At 34.6% G+C, this 23,956-nt stretch overlaps 2 protein-coding genes across 2 annotated transcripts; one reads left to right on the top strand and one right to left on the bottom strand.

Moving 5' to 3' along the window:
* Positions 1-577: 577 nt before the first annotated feature.
* Positions 578-6,669, bottom strand: LOC138691378 (cuticle protein 18.6-like). Its single transcript, XM_069813284.1, has 4 exons — positions 6,517-6,669; positions 6,294-6,392; positions 3,642-3,740; positions 578-1,296 (listed from the first exon to the last, which is right to left on the bottom strand). The coding sequence occupies exons 1-4, from the start codon at positions 6,667-6,669 to the stop codon at positions 1,075-1,077; spliced, it is 573 nt and encodes a 190-aa protein (XP_069669385.1). The 3' UTR covers positions 578-1,074.
* A 3,374-nt stretch (positions 6,670-10,043) lies between these two features.
* On the top strand, positions 10,044-15,952 carry LOC138691020 (arylalkylamine N-acetyltransferase-like 2). The gene is made up of 2 exons (XM_069812666.1): positions 10,044-10,124; positions 14,299-15,952. The coding sequence occupies exon 2, from the start codon at positions 14,347-14,349 to the stop codon at positions 15,043-15,045; it is 699 nt and encodes a 232-aa protein (XP_069668767.1). The 5' UTR covers positions 10,044-10,124; positions 14,299-14,346; the 3' UTR covers positions 15,046-15,952.
* The last annotated feature ends 8,004 nt before the right edge of the window (positions 15,953-23,956 follow it).

Consider the following 23,956-nt stretch of genomic DNA (forward strand, 5'->3'; position numbering starts at 1 on the left):
TTCTTCCAGTGAGAATAGAAAACAACTCCCAAACCTTTACTTTTCAATTTGCTCCATTGATGAAAAGAATCTTCACGCAATGCTTTTCTTAGTTTTTGAGAAGAAATACGTTCAGATTAATCGAAGGTAATTGGTAATTGTTTGATGCAATGTTCAATTTCGTTTGGAAGATGTCATGAGCTTTTCCACTTCTGACAGCTATTACGTTATGTCCATTTTCTACTTTCCCCTTCAAAATATTCTATTGTTCCTTCATGCAGAACGACGAAATTCAAGTGAGACTAGTGGTCAACAGGCTTAGAGCTCACATAATTCAATTTTTCTCAGACCCAAACTGCCTTACATGGATGCGATTTCCCATACCTATTAAATGTTCCTCCTCCCAATTCCCGCAATTAATTAATTAATTAATTCATTCATTCATTCAATCATTCATTCATTCATTCATTCATTCATTCATTCATTCATTCAGGTTTTCCATACAGTAGTCACGGAATTATTGGGTGTACGGGTTGCGTATATAAATGAATATGACATAAACCCCACTAAAGTGTAATGTATTGAATTTTATTACTTTATTTCGAATACATACGTTTCACGCAATTGTTCTATTTCCTTAAATCCTTGTCAATTTCTATGTATAAATAAATTGTTTATCTCAGTAACTTTTAGCAGTCTTTTCACAAAATGTTATTTTCGAGATCTCTCTCTTTTTAGTCCAGTGATCTTCGTCTTCTTTCAGTTAATGTTAAAACACCCACATCGTTTCAAAAACTTTTATATAAATAATATATCAACTACAGAACTTTCTGTATTTATATTCTAAATAATATCACCTTGTAATTGTGTAAATAAGAAAAGAGTATAAAGTGACTATACAATTTCCGACTTAGGATTGTCCCTTGTAAATATTTTTACATCAGAATAATTTATTGCTGTCATCTAACGGTGTTTTAAATATAATAATTCTTTCTCGATGTTTAAAATTAGAATTATTTCTTCTTCATACACTTATATTTCCTACAAAAACTTTCAGTTCTGACGCTCGAGTTGTTGGGAAATTACTGTTTTCTTCTAATGATGTGTAGGATGCACGGCATGTCCAGACCTCTGTACGTGAGCGTGGAATCCGGTGTGTTTGTCAGCTGTGTAGTGTACAGTACGGATAGTTCCGTCAGGTTCCACCAGCATGTAGTGGCCCTCGACTTTGTGGCCATCTCGTTTCTCATGCTGTTCCTTGATGTCGTGGGTGTGTGGATCTTTCACTCCATACTTGAACTCGTACTTCGGGTGTGCCTGTAATATATCATACATCAATTACATCTGGCCTTATTTTGATGGACTTCTTTTTTGTATTTATGATTGCAGATATAAGGAAGTGCGCATATTTTATTATGCAACGTGCTATTTCAGTTACATTTTGTGTATTCAATAGTTACTGGGCATAAATTCACATTTTTTTAACTTTTGAGTCGTAAAAAAGTATAAAAGTTTTGGACTTTGTAAGTTTATTAATTTACTAGCCGTACCCGTGCGCTCCGCTGCACCTGTTAGAAATAAATATAAAGTAATTACATAATTAAAATAGGACGTTTGATCCAGGGAAAAACTTTTACAACAGCGCAAGACAATCTGCTTCGCTCATTACCCAATTTTTTTGCATTGCATTTATTGCATATATATTTTATGTATTTTAACACGATTCAATTGAGCATAGTTAAAATTTGAATTATAAAATAATGGATTGCTAAGCTAACGTACTATTACTGCATACTAAATCAATACACTCTCGTTGTTCGTTAATTCTCTGAGATTAAAATGAGTGCACATAAATATTATTTTAAGAAATACAGAAAACGAATGTACAAAAAGCCTATCAAATTTTCTGTGCATAAGAAGCTATTTTAATCTTACCTGTCCTCGATTTACTCAGACGTTACTGTAATAACATTATAGCATTATGTCCATCTAGAGAAACTACACTTCCCAATGGTGAAATAATAATTAATTATACAAATCGGTTAATTTAGCTTCTGATATTACTTCATACAAACACAGAAACATTCTCTGTAGGCTATCTTTCATAGCTTTCGATTGTTGATGTCCAAGGCCCCTTATAGACGAAGTCATTTGTTCTTAATTCATTGCACCGTCTTAGATGCGTTATTTTAATTTTAAAACTCATTTATCTCATTAAATATTAGTCCTATCAAACTTTTGTAAAGAATGAAACTTATCGGAAATCATTTTTAAAGAAACTTTTGTCATGTAACATTTTTCACAAAAATCAATAATAAGCGAGATATTTCGATTTATTTAATTCAGGCCCCCTTATAACCCCCTTTTAAATAAAGTATTTTGAATGCCATATAGCCTAAAATCTAAGTTACAACGAACTTAATTTATATTCCAATTTTCATATAAATCGGTTCAGCCATTATCGCATGATAAGGTAACAAACATACAGACAGACATACAAACAAAAATTTCAAAAATGCGATTTTCGGCTTCAGGGTGGTTAATTATATATGTTAGAACCAATTATTTTTGTAAAATCGAAAATTACCAGAAAAATTTCGGCTACAGATTTATTATTAGTATAGATAAAATACTCTTCTATAGCTTTTCAAATCGATTGATAAATAACTAGTATAGAGACATCATTTCTTAGCACATTTTAAGTAACTGTGATAACGTGAAAATGATAGAGCATACTTAGAAACACGACGTGAACACTGATAATTATAACCCCATCTAACCGCCCCAAATTTCGCCAAGTAGACCGATTCCTACGACCTATGTAGAGGATATGTCACTACGCGAATATACGTCACGTACCTCTGTATTCGACACAAACTTCGAGGCTACGCTTAACAAACCTTGGGGCTACATGTCATAGACCTCGTCTTGTCATCAGACCTTCATAAACCTTGGCGTTTCGCTGCAACAGATAGGTAATCTGTAATGCGCTTTCTCTTATTGTAGTATTCTTTAATTCGCTCTTTTCGTCTTTCTTATGTTGCTACTACTGTTACTCATATTACAACGAATCCTAGCGGGAAATTTTATAGTAACTAGTCAAGATTACAAATCATTCAATACGAATAGGCCTATTATATTATAACATTGTGGTGGACATTTTTTACTTAGTTAATGATGAGCAGAGTCCTGCTTAATCTTATAGGTTATAAATGGTTTCTATAAATATTTTCGTGCTGTAAAAGTGATGTATAATGGTGTGTAAGATCGCTAGTGATTTATAATCGTGTTCCCATACTGGACATTCAATAATAGATTTTAAATATGTATCAAGCTACATACTCGTATCAAAAAGTAATAATAATATAATAATAATAATAATAATAATAATAATAATAATAATAATAATACGAAATCACTGTACGAGTAGCGTTTATAATTAAGAAAACTGCCAATATTATTTTAGATAGAGGTAGATAAGTAACAGATGAAAACACTTGTGACGTATATTCACTCAGTTGATCTATCATCTTATTAACAGGTTATGACAATTTGCTTTCATAGGACGTCACAGAAGTTTATAGAATGAACGAAAAATATGAAGGTAGACGAGTATTAAAAATTAATGCGGTTTTTGATATATCACAACATGGAAGACTCACGTAGTGATGTTCTTCCACATGGTGTTCTACGGCAGGCAGCTTATGGTGGTGATGATCTTGGGCCAAAGCTGCTGCAACCACGATAGCGACAACTGCAAACTGAACGCAATTTATTACATTGATTGTAAGAAATCTTACTGCATGATCTCCGTGTGTTATTATCTATCACAGTTCCATTTTAATTTACATAGGATAATGGAATTATTGCATCATAATTTGACAGTCTTATTCTACATAACTGTAATTATATTCTCATAAAGAATATAGCATTACATAATAAAGTTGATGTGATGAAGGTGATACTGCAGCATTATATCGCTGTTGTGGAGGAACAACGACATAAGTGCAACATTGGTTTAACCTAGAATGATTTTCAGGAGAATCAAAAAACAAAATCAATCATTTTAAATATTGAAAAAAAATTGTTCTGACAATCGAAATAAAGCAAAATATATATTTTGATTACTTTTAAATAGTCACATAGGGATGTTTTTAATATCCATCCCAGTTTTGCAATTGCTTCTCTGTTATTCCAGGACAGCGATATTATGTTTCACATCTTTCTTAACAATAATTCATTTTGCTGAACTATTATTTACAAAAACTAAATTGATGTAATTTATTACGCTTTTTTTTTTTTTTTTGCAATAACCGGAGTAATCCTAAAAATGAAGCTTATTTCAGTTATTAATTATATGATTTAAGTGTGCCTATGTACTTGATTTTGCACAAATTCTCATTATATATGGCCCAGTGGTAATACAATGGAATCGCATCCAGAAGGTCTTGGGTTCGATCCTTGGTGCGATCCAATCTGTAGAGGTATTTTGCTACACTGAATATGACTAATTCTCAGTTCAACAAAGATGAATGCCGGATTAAATCCATACTATCACAAAATAATATACGCAGTAAGTAGCAACAAGCATTATTCACTAGTTACTTAAATTATCATTGTCATCATTGAATGTATGTATTTAACCTAACTATAAAATCGTACGATGTAATTATGCTCTTATCTTTAGAAATGTATTTAATAATCCTTGTATCTTCACACTTTTAGTTCCTTATATACATGTACGAATTGAGTCTACGAGATAGAAATTTGGCCAAAAGCTGTAAGTTATATATTAGAATGCAAAAATTCCTTATGTTTAATTTCTTCGCCGTACGAGTATATTAAACACAACTGGAAAAATTGTTTAATGAAAATTGAATTCGTTGCTTCCAAGAACTGCTATTTTGCCCAAAAATTGATTTTGACCCAATAACATAATAAACTTACTTCGTACATTCTGAATCCAACGATAAAGTTATTTTTTTGCGAATTCCTACTATTTACCACTAAAAAAGATATTTAATAGTGATATGCGTTACAAGAGCGGTATGTTGATGTTTTCATGGTCGAGGAAAAGATTGAAAAAGCGAAACGTAGTTTCGTGGAGTAGTAGACTTTACTTAATTTTTGCAAATATTTAAAAACAATAATTAACATTGCAATTTAGGTGAAATTGCAGTGGTAAGTTTCCAATTTATAATTATTACTGTGTTAAACGTCTCTAAAAATAATATGTTAAAAGCCTAAAGCAGTAAAATGAATATGGCGCTTAAGCGGTAAGAAGAGGGAAATTGTTATGTGTGTTACGTTGGGAATACTGAATGTGGTATTTCACACTTACCGCGTATTGGTTTTGTGCGGAAAGCAAGCAAATACGCACGATCTCGCACAAAAGTATTTTTTTCCAAAACCTTCTAATTTTTTCTGGCCCAAACCTACTTTCCCATTAATTGAGCCTAAATGTCATACAAGTGCAGCTCTTAAACATGGTGCTAGTTTCTGCCCAAGACTTTATAATAAAATTACAAACCATTTTCCAAATTTGAAATATTTTAAAATTTAAGCTTTTATAAAAGAAATTTATAAAATTATTAATGGTATATAATATTAACAAATGTAGTTTTTTACCTTTTATTTCTGTAGACTATATTCATGTCTTTATTGAAGATCACTGATTTCTTTGTGATTGTCAATTTATATTAAATGTATTGTTCTCTCTTTTTCTCTTTCTTTTTATTCTTTTTTTTTTTTTTGCTCTTGTGTATTATTTATTGGTTTGAATTAAGTTACTTACTGTATTTAGTAAACTGTCTTTGTAAATTTTACGTTATATTATTAGCTAAGACTACACCGTACACGAGCCACGCTCTTACGGTAGTGGCTAGAAACATTTTTGTTTTATAAATTTAATTTATACTCTCTAGCTAGCTATTAAATAAATGAATAAATAAATAAGTAAATAAATATGTAAATAAACAAGTCAATGAATAAATAAATAAATATTATCTTATATTTTAATTTAGAAATTGTTGGTAAACTATGAAGTGTTCTAATATATTTAGTACATAGAATAGTATAAAATATCTGTAAAATTAGAATAAACACTCATTTTTTAAGTTCATTCGTATAATTCAAAGCCAGCAATTTTTCTTCTCTTGTAAAAATAACTAAAAATAGCAGGTTTCGGAAAGAAACCATCCAATTATAACACTTAAAAGAAAAATTATAATACTCGTACATGGAATGTAACCTCGCCGAATAGACATTTTATAAATAAAAATTAATAGTTTGAACAGTTAAACAGTTGTACTTACTCTGAGGAGTGTCATTTTGTGTTTGATGTTCTTGGCGTGAACTGCAAGCAGATCTGTGGCAGCTGTTGATGAAATCTGAGATTTTATAGTACAGCAAGCCTATGGTGTGTGAATATTACCTATTCAAATTAAAATAACGCACATCTCTAGTATTGTTACACTCCGATGTGTCTGTCCACTTTCTAATTTTTATTTAATTAAAGGAATAGCCTTCGTTATTTACATTGTCAGAGCCATACGCAGTACTTCCGCCATCGAATATCTTTGCTTGAAATTCACGCACTTGGCTGAGCGGTCGTAACGTCTTTCGCGCAGCACCCACGTGTAAACCTGTGCCCAGATACCCGCACGATAAAATCATTTGATCAGAATACATTTTCTATTTTTTATTGTTATCAAAAATCTATTCTTTCTTCGCTCCGATGCGTATCTTCATCTTTATTTTAATTAAACGTCACGTTCTTGTTTAATTTTGTTATTCATACCACATCAATAAATTTAAGAATACAGTTATATTGTCAGACTTCAAAGCAGCTATTCTAGCAATAGTCTCTAAACACACACCTTCATCTCAAACAACAGAAATAACTCAAATGCTCTCTCAATTAATATCACTCAATAAAAGAATTGCATTCCACTGGAGACCAGCCCATTGTGGAATCCTGGGAAACGAGAATGCGGATGCTTTAGCAAAGAAGGGCAGCACTGCTACTTACAGACCTGTTACTAAATCTACGTATTACTCTGTGAAAAGATTTATTAAATCTACATACTTAGACTTCAACAAACAAAATTTGATAATACAATCTCAAGAGAAAAAATGAAACTCTCTGCATCATAATCCACAGTTAATTCCCGATTTACCACGAAAATCATCTGTAGCTGCATTTAGATTGGCAACAGGCCATGACTGTTTGGAAACACCTGCATAGAATTGGAATATATCAGTCCCCTAACTGCCCATTGTGCAACTCAAACCAAGAAATGGATTCGGAACACTTCAAAATCTGTGCTTCATTGGCTGACCATGATAATATCTTTGAAAAATATTGGAGTGCAAGAGGTCAGATGACTTTATTGTCAAACGCCTGGCATTAGAAAACAACTTTTTTTTTTGTCAATACCGGCATTATTATTTTCACCATTTATCACTAGGAAGGGGAGCTCTCTGTCTGCCTATCTTCATTTCTACGATTCTTTCTTGTGATAGATATGAAAATCAAACAGTTGTATGACAAATCCTGGGTAATTGACTTAGCTTTTTTTTTTTTTTTTTGGTTGCCATCACACAGCATCTCAATTCATTAAATTTGCTACTTGAGAGAAAGAACCAAATTATCACACAGCTCTATGATCATATTCGAGCCCTTCAAAGCAAGCTTAGGCTGTGGGAAAATCAGATATCTAATAATAACTTTGTTCACTTTCCATCATTACAGAGTGTCATTGAAAATTATGAGAATATGTCCCTATCAGCTATTATGTAACATGTCCAACATTATCACATCTTCATTTTCTTTGCTATCTGCTCTCTGCACAGTTGATGTTGAAAGCGTTGAAGAAGAAATGAAGGATTCAGAGTCATAGTGGGCCAAGCGCCATTTATTAAAAACGGAGAAAGCAAGGGTTAAAGTTAAGTGAATACCACAGTTTAATGAAGATTGACATATCATTTAGTTTTAATATGTATACTTTATATTACTTTCTATATGTTTCCGTTGAATTATGCTAATAACTTCCTTTTAACCCTTGTTTTCTACGAGTTTAGTAAATGGCGCTTGGCCCACTATGGTTCTGAACCCTTCAAATGTAACTTGAAGTTATTGAATTCCAGTGTGATTCAGTCTTTCAAGAGGAATTTTACAAATGCATCCTTACCTGAATTTCACTCAAAATAATTAGATGCAAAATATCCTACAATAAAAATAAATGCCGCTAAAATACTTTCAGTGTTTGGCAACACATATTATATTTGCGAACAATTTTTATCCCTCTTAGAGTTGAACAAAGTCAGCTTACAGATGAAAATTTTAAAAATTTTACCAAAGTTTATCAGTCCCAAATATTTTACCAGATTTAGAACATCTGGTAAGCGAGAAACGTTGGCAGACCTCCAGTACAAGATATATGCCAATATAAATTGCTTAATTGCATGCCCATATAGTGGCGCTTGTCTGTTCTTTTAATGTATTATTTGTTCATTTAATTTATTATTTTTAACCACTTTCACTTACATAAGTTTCTAATAAAGTATCATTTATATGATACCAATTTCAATGAAATACTCGTATTTAGGTCTGTAGTCCCACATTTAAATTTTCTTGTCTCGATCTGCTGCAATCTGTGCTCTCTCGCTTATATATATTAAATAATGTTTTAGTTTGATAGGTCATAAGATTGAAAAATGAAAAATTTATTTATTGTATTTAATAACTGACTTATCGGAAAATCAAACATGAATTGTAAAATATCTCTCTTGATTAGGTTATATGGCCCACACACCAGTTTGAGTTTTACATCCCTGGGGACTATTTCACAAAGGTACGGTGTTGTACTGTACATTACAAATTATTAATGAAAGATGTTGTAAAGTATGGAGTTGTATCTTTCTATTTAACGAAAGAATTAAAGTATGTTGTAAATTACCAATGAATCGCTACTAGTGACGTCAAATCAATAAACATACTACGACATAATATGAAGCAGCTGGTTATCTACGTATTTCATTCATCGAATTAGGTTATGTTTGTCTCTTTAATTAGCGATTTTAAGGTATGTTATATAGCAAAGATTCGTAGGTTCTATGAATTTCGTAACACTGCAATGTTCTTTATTTTAATTTACTTCTTTAATAATGAAAAATTTACTTCCTTATTGTCATCATTTTCTTCCTATATCTCCACATAATGCTCCTTGATAGTTTCCCATATTAGCCAACAGATGCCACTAATAACGATCTTCAACCCCAAACTTAATTATTACGAAATTACAAACACTACAAAATTATTGAAATGGTGTCAAAGGAGGTGAAATTGTTTCTTTTTAAGAAAACAGAAGCAAGAAAAGATATTCTATAGCACATATTTATCAAAACATATCTTAATGTCATGAAATAAATATATTTAAATCGCATTAGTACATGTATTAGTCTCCTTTGATTGGTAGAGAATACTTGACAGTTCACTAATAACACAGTCTAGTATATATATATATATATATATATATATATATATATATATATACATACACACACACACACACACACACACACACACATACAGTCACGAAGCTTGAGTTGTTGAGGTTGCTAGGAACAATAGACTGTGCAGGTACTATTTCGCATTGATTGTAATGAGGCGATAGTAGCGATCCTAGGAGTTAGCAACTATCTATGGATGCATATTTATTACATATTGAGCTTCGTGACCGCATATGCTAGACTGTGCTAGTAAGCTATAGATACTAGTTCTTTTATGGAGCACAATCATGAAACTTCATTGGTAATTTATAAGTACGGAGTGGTAAAGTACTACTATAGAAAAGTGTTTCGCGGAACGGAAACTCTAGTATTTTTACTACTTACTAAGAATTTATTTGTAATGTACAACACGATACATTTGTGGAATAACCCCCTATCTTTATCGTATATCTTTGTCGTCGACACAGTTTGTATGAAGGAAGGTCAGATAACTACTTTCTGTCATGTTATGCAAATTTTATAGGCTAAAAAGTTATAGAGTTACCACGAACGCCTCATTGTGAGGTGGTTATTCAAGGTGTCTGTATAAAGCTGTTAACACTTCATTCTGACTAAAAATATTATTTATTTAGGTAAGTGTATCCAAATACTGTTCTAAAATATGTTATCATCATCATCATCATCAACAACAACAACATCGACTAGGCCTAAAATTATCTTTACAGCGTTTAAGTATTTTTCTAAGTTCCTCTTCTCTGATTAATTTATATTGTCAAACGTATGGTAATCTAGAATAATTGTGTACCTTGTTTTATGTAATCTTCCTTTATTCTGCTGTTTCGTAATCCATTTCTCACTTCCATTGCACCGATATAATTTGTGTAAAATTAACAAAATTGTCTCATTCCTTATCTTTATTGACTGAAGTAGTTCTTTTATCATTTTTTATCATAATGTCTGAAATTTGAAATAGCAATACTTAAAATTATTATTCTGAATATCGGTATTTATTAATCACGATATTTTTTAACACAGTAATCGGTATTAAAATGTCTTCGCAATGAAAGCCCATTACTTTTTAAGTGATATTCCGTGTTATATTCATGACATGTCGCTTAATTAAAAATTTCCTTTTTTTAAATTATTCTTGTTCCTTCTGATTATAACATGGTTTCTAGCATATGAAAGTGTCATGAGTCCCTTTTTATTAAAATAATGTGTACGATTTGGTGGATAATATTCTTATAGAAGTTGGTATTCCAAAGAAACTAGTTCGATTAATTAAAATGTGTCTCAGTGAAACGTACAGCAGAGTCCAGTTTCTGTCGGATACTTTCCCAATTCACAGCGGACTAAAGCAAGGAGATGCACTATCATCTTTACTTTTTAACTTTGCTGTAGAATATGCCATTAGGAAAGTTCAGGATAACAGAAAGGGTTTGGAATTGAACTGCTTATATCATCTTCTTGTCTATGCGGATGACGTGAATATGTTAGAAGAAAATCCACAAACGATTAGGGAAAACACGGAAATTTTACTCAAAGCAAATAGAGAGATATGTCTGGAAGTAAATCCCGAGAAGAAAAAAGTATATGATTATGTCTCATGACCAGAATATTGTACGAAATGGAAATATAAAAATTGGAAATTTATCCTTTGAAGAGGTAGAAAAATTTAGATATCTTGGAGTAACAGTAACAAACATAAATGACACTCGGGAGGAAATTAAACGCAGAATAAATGTGGAAAATGCCTGTTATTATTCGATTGAGAAGGTTTTGTCATCTAGTCTGCTGTCAAAAATTCTGAAAGTTAGAATTTATAAAACAGTTATATTGCCGATTGTTCTGTATGGTTGTGAAACTTGGAGTCTCACTTTAAAAGAGGAACAGAGCTAAAGGGATTTTGAAAATAAAGTTCAAAGAAAATATTCAGGGCTAAGAGAGCTGAAGTTACAGGAGAAGGGAGAAAGTTACACAACGCAGAACTGCACGCATTATATTTTTCACCAGATATAATTAGGAACATTAAATCTAGACGTTTGAGATGAGCAGGGCATGTAGCACGTATGGGCGAATCCAGAAATGCATATAGAATGTTAGTTGAGAGGCCGGAGGGAAAAAGGCCTTTGGGGAGGGCGATACATAGATAGGAGAATTATATTAAAATGGATTTGAGGGAGATGGGATATGATGATAGAGACTGTATTAATCTTGCACGGGATAGGGACCAATCGCGAGCTTTTGTGGAGGCGGGAATGAACCTCCGAGTTCCTTAAAAGCCATATGTAAGTGAGTGAGCAAGTAAGTAAGACACTATCAAATGCCTTCGCTGTCAATTAAGCTTATATTGATTTTATATTTTATCTTTAAATAAATATTATTGGTAAATTTAAAAATTCTGTAAACACTAATATTTTCCGCAAGCATTTATCTTTACAGCCAAGCACTGTATAAAATTTTTCATTGTAATTATCATTTCTTGTCCATCTATATTGCATCTTGTATCACAAAAGTGTTTTTCCGCCAAGAATATTGTCAACCTGTTTTATAGCCTGGATCTAAGTAAGAGGAAAATACCATCAAATATAATTGACTCATTAATAGGGGTGTGATTTTATGGTTAGTATTTTACTCTTATTTCGGTGATTAAAATGGTTTAATTTCGACGAATAAGGTACACGTACCAAATAACGCCACCTTAACACTTCAGTCACTTTTGCTCTGGAAATAAGTTATGTACAAACACGAAAATTATGAAATAGAAACTGTAATCTTTTCTTTACAAAATAGCACAATGAAAATTGATATATTATATACCGAACAAGAATTAGAACTCAAATAGGAAAAATTTGTAAACTGGCGTTATTAGGAACAGGTTGTCCAATTAACGCCACCTCTTTTCTAGTAACCTATACACTATATTATTTCAATGTACCGAAGTACATATGATATTTCCATGCAGATATTCTGCGTCATCATATGATGAAAGGGGTAATGGAACGGAGAAAAATTCCCTCCGGCGCCGGGATTTGAACCCGGGTTTTCAGCTCTACGTGCTGATCTTTATCCACTAAGCCACACTGGATACATGTGCACCTCAGCACATGTGTGGACTTCGGTCCTATGTTCATAGACATCTATGACGTAGTGGAGAGGGCGGCCACTAGAGGGAACCCAAGAGTTGGAACTCAATCAGAGACAGTTCTGTCCGACGTCGGGGTTGTATCCGGTGTGGCTTAGTGGATAAAGCATCAGCACGTAGAGCTGAAAACCCGGGTTCAAATCCCACCGCCGGAGGGTATTTTTCTCCGTTCCATTACTCTTTCAACCTATACACTTATAATTGTTAATTAATTATTTTTCCTAAGCAACACAAATTGAACTAAGCGACTAAATTTGAGTTTCTGTTAATAAAATATACAAAATCACTCAATACTAATGAAAGATTCTTGATCTGAAACTGAAACACCAGATGGATTAGGAAAATATGTTTTCCAGTGATTCCTTACTTTAAAAAAAAGAGACAATGTGACACAGTAGAAAGTTATTAAACACAAAAGCATTTACCTTAGTTTAATATGAATGTTTTCCAATAAGTAAAACAAAACAATTAAGTTATGTAAAATAAAAAAAAATAAGAGTTCGATAAGCAATTGAACCAATATCATCACTGCACATTCTGAACATTTGTGAGTTGAAAGCTTAGTGATTTTCCTGATGTTTTCACACTGATGCTGTACTGTCAGCCTTAGTACTAACATAACCTAAAATTTTGTCTGTAGACCTTTAACGCCACATGGCGTTAAAGCGCTACTGAGTACTTGATAACATGACATGCCTGTTTCTCTAGCATTTTCAAATTTAATAGATAGCAAATACTTTCTATACATAGAAGAATGTTTAAGGATCACGAAAATATATAGTTTAATATAGTTATTATTTGCTTAACACACAAAATAAAATATTGCCTCTTACCTTGATATAAGAACAGCCATTCACTATCAACACACAACAGGAAAATTATGGAATATAATGTCACTCGTAAATGTCAGCGGGCAGCTAGTAACTCATTTCATCACTAGATTGCAAGCGAATGCAGGCTACAGTAGTGCACTGCCGAAAACCTGTGTCGTTAACAAATTTTAATAGGGTGGCGTTAAAGGTATACATGGCGTTATTTGGCTCAGGGACCTTATTTCGTAAGAAAGGAAGCAATTTCACGCATATTTCGAATCTCAAAGAAATTAAAAAAAGACAATAAAATAACGTGTTTAAAATTCTTATTGAAGTAATTCCTTTGAAACCAACAGAAAATTGTTTGCATGATTAGTTAAATTCATAATTGAATTTCATTCTTTTGTTAGGGAGTGATGGCACTGCCTCCTTCATCTCAAGAAGGCAGTTGTTGCGGGAAAGATAAATAACCGTTGTCTGCTTGGGGTGCTCCCTGGAAGTAGTACCTGAAACTTTGCGTACATGCCTGCATGCTAAGATTTGCGTACCTCGTTAACAGATATCACATACATGTGAAGCAAATTGTCATCCTCTTTGTTGAAAATTTCGTGATTATTAAGTAATTTCGTGAATTTTTATCAATTTCTCTAAACTTCGCGGATATATTTCATTTAATTTTGAACTTTCATTCAAGGATTTGCATTTCTCATGGATAGAATTAAATTTTAACACATTTCACGTATATCGTTAATATTTTACCAAAAATCACACTCCTACACGTAAAAAATGTCTTAGTATTATGGTAACAATTGAAGTTGCAGCTAACACTTTATTTATCTCAATATGCAGGGCTGCCACATTGAATCCTGGAATCAGAAATTGTCCGCTGCTGACATTATGACCACATCATATCAACCTTCACCTGAAATCGGATCTGCAATAATTAAAATGAGTGATGAATACGACATTGTAATTGCTACAGAAGATGACAAGGAAAGAATCGCAGAGTTTTTAAGAAAATATTTCTTTACTGAATCGCCTGTCAGAGCGGCGAGTGGGGCCTCTCCCAACCAACGAACAGACGAGATCGTCGGCCTCAAATATCTCTCTCAGGGTGCGTCCCTACTCGCCGTGTCTAAGGAAGACGGCCGAATCTTAGGAGTAGTTATTAACTATCACACTAGTCCCAAAGACAACGACTCTGAACAATCGTCCAACAAAAGTCTGTCCAACGATCCTCACGCCAAGTTTGCGCGTTTCGTGGAGAATAATGCGAATATCTGGAAGGTAACGGGTACGGACAGAGGGCTCTACGGTTACGCATTGTCAGTGGATCCCGCCGCCAGGGGCAGAGGTATCGCAAAGGCTTTGACGGTACGCGCTCGCCAGGTGGCGCGATCCTTGGGCTACCCGATGGTTTGGGCAAGGTGCACAAATGTCTACAGCATTCGCATCTGCCGTGACACGGGCATGGATGCTGTCTACAGGATACCATACTCGGAGTACAAGGACGAGGAGGGCAAACCTATCTTCAATGTGGCTCACCCACACACGGAGTGTGTCGTGTTCGTGCAGAAGTTAAAATCCAAGCTGTGAAGTGACATCTGGATCACCGTATCTCATATAAGCAACATACACTGACCAAGGCGCCGCCATCTTTGAAGCCGATTGAAAAACATGCAGCCATGTTTTCTAACTTCGGGTGTGTGATAGAGCGTATTCCGAATCTCACCGGTGAGCAATCCGATGGCATCACGGCGTTCCGAATTCCACCGACGACGTCATTGATGCTTCACCGGTGTCGCACCTGTGCCATCAACTTGCAGAGGTAGTGGCAGTCTCCATCAGCCGCCATCAGTGAATCTGATTGGTTCTTGTATAGGGCGGGAATTAGCAGACGAATGACATCGTGCACTGTTGTGTCATGGCGGTGTGTTCTGCTTTAGTTCTGCTGTATTGTTTTTAATGAGCACAACGTAAAAACAATATGTTAATGGCTTATGAGCGAACATGTCAACGGACCCGTTATTACTACTAGTTCAAGAAATAAATTCTTTATGCTATCTTTTCTTTGAACGAGATGGGAGTACGAAAATTTCGCAAAATTTTGCTAGCGTAGACAACAACATGTACAGTCGCCATGACAGCCATCGATCCTTCCAGCAGTTTTGTTCCTTATTTCGCTGCAACGTGACGTCATTGATGCCACCGGACCGGTGAGATTCGGAATACGCTGAAAGAGAGCACAATTCAAAAGTACAAGACAAAAAGTGTTTCTAGCCACTACCGTAAGAGCAGGGTTGCCAGATTTTAGATTTACCAAGGGGGGACATAATTTTTTTCAGCACGCCTATTACTGGTTGAATAGAAGAGAGGGTTTTATGGCCTTAACTCTTCCAGTATAAATAAATAAATAAATGAATGAATGAATGAATGAATGAATGAATGAATGAATGAATGAATGAATGAATGAATGAATGAATAAACAAATAAATTAAAAGTAATAAATGAAAAATGAAAAATAGAAAATAGAAAATAAAAAAATAAAAAATAAAAATAATAAATAATAAATTAAAAATTAAAACATTAAGAAATAATAAAGAAACAAAAAAAAATAAAAAATGAAGACATTAATAGATAAAGAATAAAAAGTTAATAAATAAATAAATAAATAAAATAAAAAAAATAAATAATGTCTTACGTTCAGTGTTTGAGAGTGATACTAGTACGGACAGAATTAATGTCATGATAGAAATCAGGGAGAGAGAGAGAACAAAAACTATTCCTTTATATCACTTTAAAAAACTAATATGGTTATAAAAATTTCCATTTGAATATAAACATTCTAGAATTTGCTTCCGCCTTGAACTGTTAAATGCAAGTCATTACAAGATCTGGGAATAATTGAGGCAGCAATAGTGGACCCATAAACTGCTCATTGCTACGATTTATAAAATTGTTTCTCAAATCATGTAACATCTAAGATAGCTCTACAATTAGGCAGTTTTCTGACTGCTGTTTTAAATTTGCTTGATGAAACAGTACTACCAACATCTACAAGAATTTTGTGAAGTTAAAAAAAACTAATATGGTTATCAAAATTTCCATTTTAATAAAAACGTTCTAGAATTTGCTTCCTCCTTAAAATGTTAACATCAGATCATTACAAGATCTGGGAATAATTCAGGAATCAATAGTAGACCTATAAAACTGCTCAGTCCTACGATCCATAAAGCTGTTTTTCAAATCAGAAAACACCTCTAGATTTAGGCACTTTTCTGACTTGTTTTACGAGTAAATCTGCTTGCTGAAGAAATACTCCCAACATTTACAAGAAACCCTAGATACCATTAAACAAGTTTATCTTTATTTCTAGAGTATTTTAGGTGGATTCCCTTGTGACACAAAATATGACTTTGCAACTCCAGAATACCTTAGCAGCCTTACAACTTCTGGAACTAAAGATATCAATCTTGTGGGCATATTTCTTATGTACATTTCATATCAAGCCACTCAAAAAACCTTTTAAAAGATACATTTTTCTCGTTAGTTGATCCACTAAACTCATACGTCTATGGTGTAATTACAAAACGCTTATTTTGTACTTAAAAGCATTACAATCAGGTCTGACACAAATTGACCAAATTTTATGGACAACCAATAGTATTACTCGACCAAGATCAGTGAAGTTCTGCAGCCCGGAGCGCCACTTACACTTCTCCTGTGTTCGTATAGCGTCATCGCTATAGTTCACGTTACGCCCTCGTGTCCACTCGCCTCGGTCGAGTTATAACTATGTTTTTATTATGTTCATTCAAAGCAGTGTAGGCATTTTTGTTCTTTCCAAAATTTACTGGAGCGTTATCAGCACAATAACGTGAACTGTTTGTAAAACAGAAGATATTATATATATTTTTTTATTTTTAATGGACCGTTAATTATAGTTGCAGAATTTTCATCGCATAAATGATAAAAAACACAACAATTTTGTTTGTACTTCATGCTTATAGTAAAGTTTCTGAACATTTTTTTATGTCCCTGTTTGAACGCCAAACTTCTTTTTCTTTTTTTTTTTAACATCCTGAAGTACGTTGCCATTAGGTCTACTACTGAAAATGGCCATAAGACATTTTCAACTATTATTTCACAACTGTATTTTCTGGCTATCTTAGAATATTGAAATAATTATCCTACACAATCAGCTGACAATTGTGAGAATGTTTGACACAGTGATATAGAAAGTTTAGTTCCACCTTAATTATATCGTCTGCTTCTTACCTTACACAACTCTTTAAAAAAACTTATGTTTCTGCATCGTTGTATAAATTAAATTTAATGTAGTTATTTAGAAGAAAATAGTTACTAGGTAATGACAAAATTATACATGTGATGTTAATTTCCTAAAGGGGGACTTTTTGGATCCCATCTCGATTTGAAGCGGGACGCGGGATTTTTATGTGAAAATCGGGACATGTCCCGCCAAATCGGGACATCTGGCAACCATGCGTAAGAGTCAGGCTCGTGTACGGTGTGGTGTTAGCCAATAATATAACATAACATTTACAAAAATACTTCACTAAATACACTAATTAACTTAATTCAGACTGACAACATACTGTGCAAGAGAAAAAAGAAAGCGAAAAAGAGATAACACGTTATTTCAATATAAATTGACTATCAGATAGAAACCAGTGACATTCAATAAAAATATGAATATAGTAGACAGAAATAAAAAGGTAAAAAATACACAAATGTTAATACGGTATTATATATCATGTATAGTTTTATAAATTTCTTTTTAAGGGTTCAATTTCAAAATATTTCAAACTTGTAAAATGATTTGTACTTTAATAATAAAGTCTTGTGTCGAAACTGGCATCATGTTTAACTGCTACACTTACATGACATTTAGGCTCAATGAATGGGAAAGTAGACTCTTGCCTTCGAGTATGTTATTCATTTATGTTTTATTTGATTTGACTGTTTGGCCAAATACCTGCATAGAATTGGAATATATCAGTCCCCTAACTGCCCATTGTGCAACTCAAACCAAACAATGGATTCGGAACACCTCAGAATCTGTGCTTCATTGGCTGACCATGATAATATCTTCGAAAAATATTGGAGTGCAAGAGGACAAATGACTTTACTGTCAAACGCCTGGCATTAGAAAACAACAACAACAATTTAGTTATAAATCAGGATTTTGTAAAAGTAGTGACGGAATGAAAATTAAAGTGATTCTAAACCGAATAAGAACTATATACATTGCCAAGATACAGACGTTACAATCGAGTAACTGGTAGTGCTACGATACAGCCAACACAGTCGGATGACCATTATGTCCGTGATACCGAAACGTGGCATTACCAGAGTATCGTTGTGCCGTAATGTAGTATTGACGTCTTATTGGCCGAAATGTCGTATGAATTTAGAGAGCGGAATTAGGCAAAAACAGTAGATTTATTTTTTTCCTTCATACATACAAACTTGAGATTTAATATATTATTGCAATGTACCGAAGTACATATGATATTTCCATGCAGATATTCTGCGTCATCATACGATGAAAGAGTAATGGAACGGAGAAAAATTCTCTCCGGCGCCGGGATTTGAACCCGGGTTTTCAGCTCTACGTGCTGATGCTTTATCCACTAAGCCACACCGGATACAACCCCGGCGCAGAACAGAATTGTCTCTGATTGAGTTCCAACTCTTGGGTTCCCTCTAGTGGCCGCCCTCTGCACTACGTCATAGATGTCTATGAACATAGGACCGAAGTCCACACATGTGCTGAGGTGTACTCGTTATGAGTGACTAGTTGGCCGGGATCCGACGCCGGAGAGAATTTTTCTCCGTTTTGTACTTTTCCATTACTCTTTCATCGTATGATGACGCAGAATATCTGCATGGAAATATCATATGCACTTCGGTACATTGAAATAATATATATGATATGCGTAAATCACGAAGTGATTTATGACGGCGCTTATTCCGTCGGATCCCGGCCACCTAGTCACTCATAACGAGTGCACCTCAGCACAAGTGTGGACTTCGGTCCTATGTTCATAGACATCTATGACGTAGTGCAGAGGGCGGCCACTAGAGGGAACCCAAGAGTTGGAACTCAATCAGAGACAATTCTGTTCGGCGCCGGGGTTGTATCCGGTGTGGCTTAGTGGATAAAGCATCAGCACGAAGAGATGAAAACCCGGGTTCAAATCCCACCGCCGGAGAGAATTTTTCTCCGTTCCATTACTCTTTCATCGTTTGAGATTTAATATTTACATTTTTCATGGAAATATAGGTATAAATAAAGGAGTTTTATAATGCCTAAAAGTTCCTATTTCGACGATAGTGCCTATATTTAAGTTTTTTTTTAATGTTTTCATTATTTTTCGCAACTGTTTACTGTTTTTCTTAACATCCTGTACCGTTTACATTCGAAGACGGGTAACAAGAACTCTTTCCTAGCGGTGAACAACACAATAGAGAAGTATCTCCGAGCCACCCCTTTTCATTCTTACAATCTTTCAATTCTAAAATTCCAACTTTCAGTCGGCCTGGGTAGCGTAGTCGGTATAGCGCTGGTCTTCTGTGCTCGAGGTTGCGCGTTCGATCTCGGCTCAGGTCAGTGGCATTTAAGTGTGCTTAAATGCGACAGGCTCATGTCAGTAGATTCACTGGCATGTAAAAGAATTCCTGCGGGATAAATTATTATTATTATTATTATTATCATTATTATTATTATTATTATTATTATCATTATTATTATTATTATTATTATTATTATTATTATTATTATTATTATTATTATATCATCTCCCTCTGTCTGTCAGCAATTTAACACAAACTCGCTGGGTTGTACCCCAATAAACATTCTCTTACATTCCAAGACAGATAACAACCCCTTCCTCTTTTCTCACCATTTGTAAGTACAATAGTGAGCGACACACTAGCCACAATAGGTGCTGATCATCTACTGTGAAGCAAACTTTGGAAATGTGATTTTTGAATGAAAAACACTAACTTAAAGACAGAATGTCTTCATTTTGTGTATGCATGTGCACCTTGTAAAATATGAAATGTGTGGAAGTTTCTTTTAATCCTAGAATTTTGCATTAAATAAATGTTGAATCTTGTATTAGTGACATTCTTTAACAAAAAAAAACCTATTTCTTATTTTATAGAGTCTAAATAAAGGAGTTTAATAGCCTATTTTAGGCGCCTAAAATGCCACGTTTTAAGGCCTAAAATTTCGCTCTCTACGTAAGATGAAAATATTCCTGACCTAAAGAGAGAGACCAAAACCGCCTCAAACGGAAATAGTAATATACGTTACAAGAGCGGTATGTTGACGTTTTCATGTTCGAGGAAAAGATTGAAAAAGCGAAACGTAGTTGAGCTTTTTTAATTTCCGAGAACATGAAAACAAACATACCGCTCGTGTATCGTACATTATTTTGTGCGAAGATCGTTTATTACATACCTGAAAGAGGAATTTCTAATTAGTTGCAATGAAATCTCCATGTTGGTTTCTGTTTAATGACGCCAACTTAGGAACACCAAAATATCTTTCTTCAACATTGTTGCTGTAAAATGTTTTCTGTGTTTACTATACTCCAGCAGGCCGTCATATAAGTCTGTCTTTTTTTTCTTCCAGTATATAAATGCGAACTTAAAACAAACGGTAAGGTTATGTAATGATTTATTTTTCATTTTAATATTTTAACAATATTATTTATATAACATATTGCTGTAATAACATCGGCATCTGGAATCTCGTTGATTTTTTCACGGCTTCCTTCATGTTACTTGTATCAGGAATGCAATAAGTTTCGTGGAGTAGTAGATTTTACTTAATTTTTGAAAATATTTAAAAACAATAATTAACATTGCAATTTTGGTGAAATTGCAGTGGTAAGTTTCCAATTTATAATTATTACTATGTTAAACGTCTCTAAAAATAATATGTTAAAAGCCTAGAGCAGTAAAATGAATGTCGCGCTTAAGCGGTAAGAAGAGGGAAATTGTTATGTGTGTTACGTTGGGAATACTGAATGTGGTATTTCACACTTACCGCGTATTGGTTCTGTGCGGAAAACAAGCAAATACGCACGATCTCGCACAAAATTAATTTTACTGTGTCAATAATTAATGAATATATCCTTCTGAAGTCAGTTCTTAAATATTTATACCTGTCTGCTTCTACACTATCGAAGAAGTTCGAGAAAAAATGTCAGCTGTATGTGAGAGCGTCACTACTGTTTCCTTTGTATTCCAAACTGGTTCCTCTTTACTTCTTACATAATTTTTCAGAATTAGTTACATTTTGTTCGCCTTGAAATGAATAATTTTATCTACTTTATTTGTCATTTCATTGACTCAGAAAACCGTTAAGTTCTTTTCCTCGTAATATTTTACAAAGTAGACATGACAGGACATCAGTATGTGAGCATAGCGGGTAGTGATGGCTAGGGACCGTACAGAGATAAGGTTAGTAGTTCATGACTATGTTGGCGTGACGTGTTTCGGCGCGTGGCACAGGAACTATGAGGAAATACGTGCATCTTGTTTGTGACGTAGTTGACGTTCTATTAATGATTCAAAACTATAGTACGTCCGCTGAAATGAGAGCCACTTGCACCTACCTTGAGCGGAAGGCGTCAGGTATTTCAATCTTGAAGCACGCGGCTGGTTGTTGGTACGCCAGCGCTGTTGACAGATCTAAGTCGGTGCTCCGAGAACAAGTTCATATAGTATTCGGTTTCAGACGAGCACGCAAGTAAAGGTACAGTTAGCTGAGAACAAGGCAGAAGGCCGTAAATGTATGTTGTGGCTTTTGTGTTCCATACATTATGATTGTATTGTAACAGCGACGTGAGATTCGAACTCACGACCAGCGTCCCGCAAGAAAGCAGATCGCACAGGCTCCACGGAACATTGAGTGACGTCGCGCGGTGGAGAGAAGAGAGAGGGTGTATTACGTCAACGCGACGAGTTTGCGCGCGCATCTGGTGCTGGTAGAGAGGAGAGGGCTCTGGATTTCTCTGGAGTGCCATCTCTAGAGACGCGTGGAACCTTCGAGGCTACGTCGCTGTGGTTATAAATTACGGACGCGAAGGAACGACAGCAGTTTCCAGTTGATTAGTCAGCCAGTCAGTGAGAGAGCCAGAGCAAGCAAGCCAGTCTTGTGTACCGGAGTTCGACTCGAGTGTGCGTCCGCATCTGCGTCAGCATCCGAAGGCCTGAGTTCGAGTGCAGTGGACCGCAGTTGGAGGGACCTGAATTCGAGTGCAGTGGACCGCAGTTGGAGGGACCCGAGTTCGAGTACAGTGAACTGTCTCTGAAGGTCTGTGGTTCGAGATACTGTGAACTCGAGTGACTGAGATAGAAGAACTGTGAACTGAGAACTGATAGTTCTGATTTGTAAATAGTGCTTTGTAAATATTAGTTAAGATTAACAGTTCATTGTTGTTCGTACTAGTCCAAGTAAATTGTCATTGTCGTCGGTGGAGATTTTGTTGAGTGAAAATCCAATTGTTGACGAGAGCGTTTAAGGCGAATTGTAGAAAGGAATTATTGTTTTGACGAATAAATTACATTGTTGTAACTAATAAAATTCACAGTATTTATAATGTGGCGTTTTTGGAAAACGGATAACAATAGTCGTAGACGTAAATCCACACAATCGCCATTAGGACGCGGTAAGATTGTACAAGAGGAAACAGTGCTAATTATTATTAGTATTTATACGTATTTTAAAGACGATGTTGGTAAGTGCCGGACACCATTGAAAAATACCAGTGCCGCTACAGAAGTGACTCGCGCAACAAAAAACGTAGCCATCATGGAAAAAGATGTATGTAATTAACGAACTATCATCAAAACACGGCCATGTTGTACTACGTCTGCAACCCCCCCTACCATTGTTGTCTCAATGCCATAGAATTCGTTTGTTCGGAACTGAACAGAAATCTCCGGTCAGAAAATACATTGGGAAATAAATCTGTTCAAGAAGTATGTGCTTAATAGCAAATATGATGGATGACATTAATAATAAAAAGCATTAGGTAAAGTATATCGAACATGTAAAGACAAAAGAAAGTGATTATCGCTCCTTAGAAGTTAGCTTGGAATCTTGTGTAATTGATTTAAATAGTGACTCAACGGACTCTGAATAGAGCTGTTCGTGTTTTAGTTCTGTATTATAAGACGCACACGAAGGTTCGCTTTAGTCTTCACAAGGGAGAGATGGCAACGCAGCGTTGCTTACATGGAACCTGCTCGGAGTCGCGTGCCTACTTGCTCCCTGCGGTAAGTGTGTCGAATCGCACGTTCCAAGTGGCTCTCATTTGAGCGGACGTACTATAAACCTCGAAGACTGTCGTTGTGCACGACAACTTAGGTCAGGTATGCTCAAAATTGTAAAAGCCCCGATTACACGGACGATGCTGCTCTGCATAACACACACTGTGTACGGACTGAGCTCCACAACTACTACATT

This window comes from Periplaneta americana, chromosome 16 (genome assembly GCF_040183065.1).
Source record: "Periplaneta americana isolate PAMFEO1 chromosome 16, P.americana_PAMFEO1_priV1, whole genome shotgun sequence".
NCBI lineage: Eukaryota > Metazoa > Arthropoda > Insecta > Blattodea > Blattidae > Periplaneta > Periplaneta americana.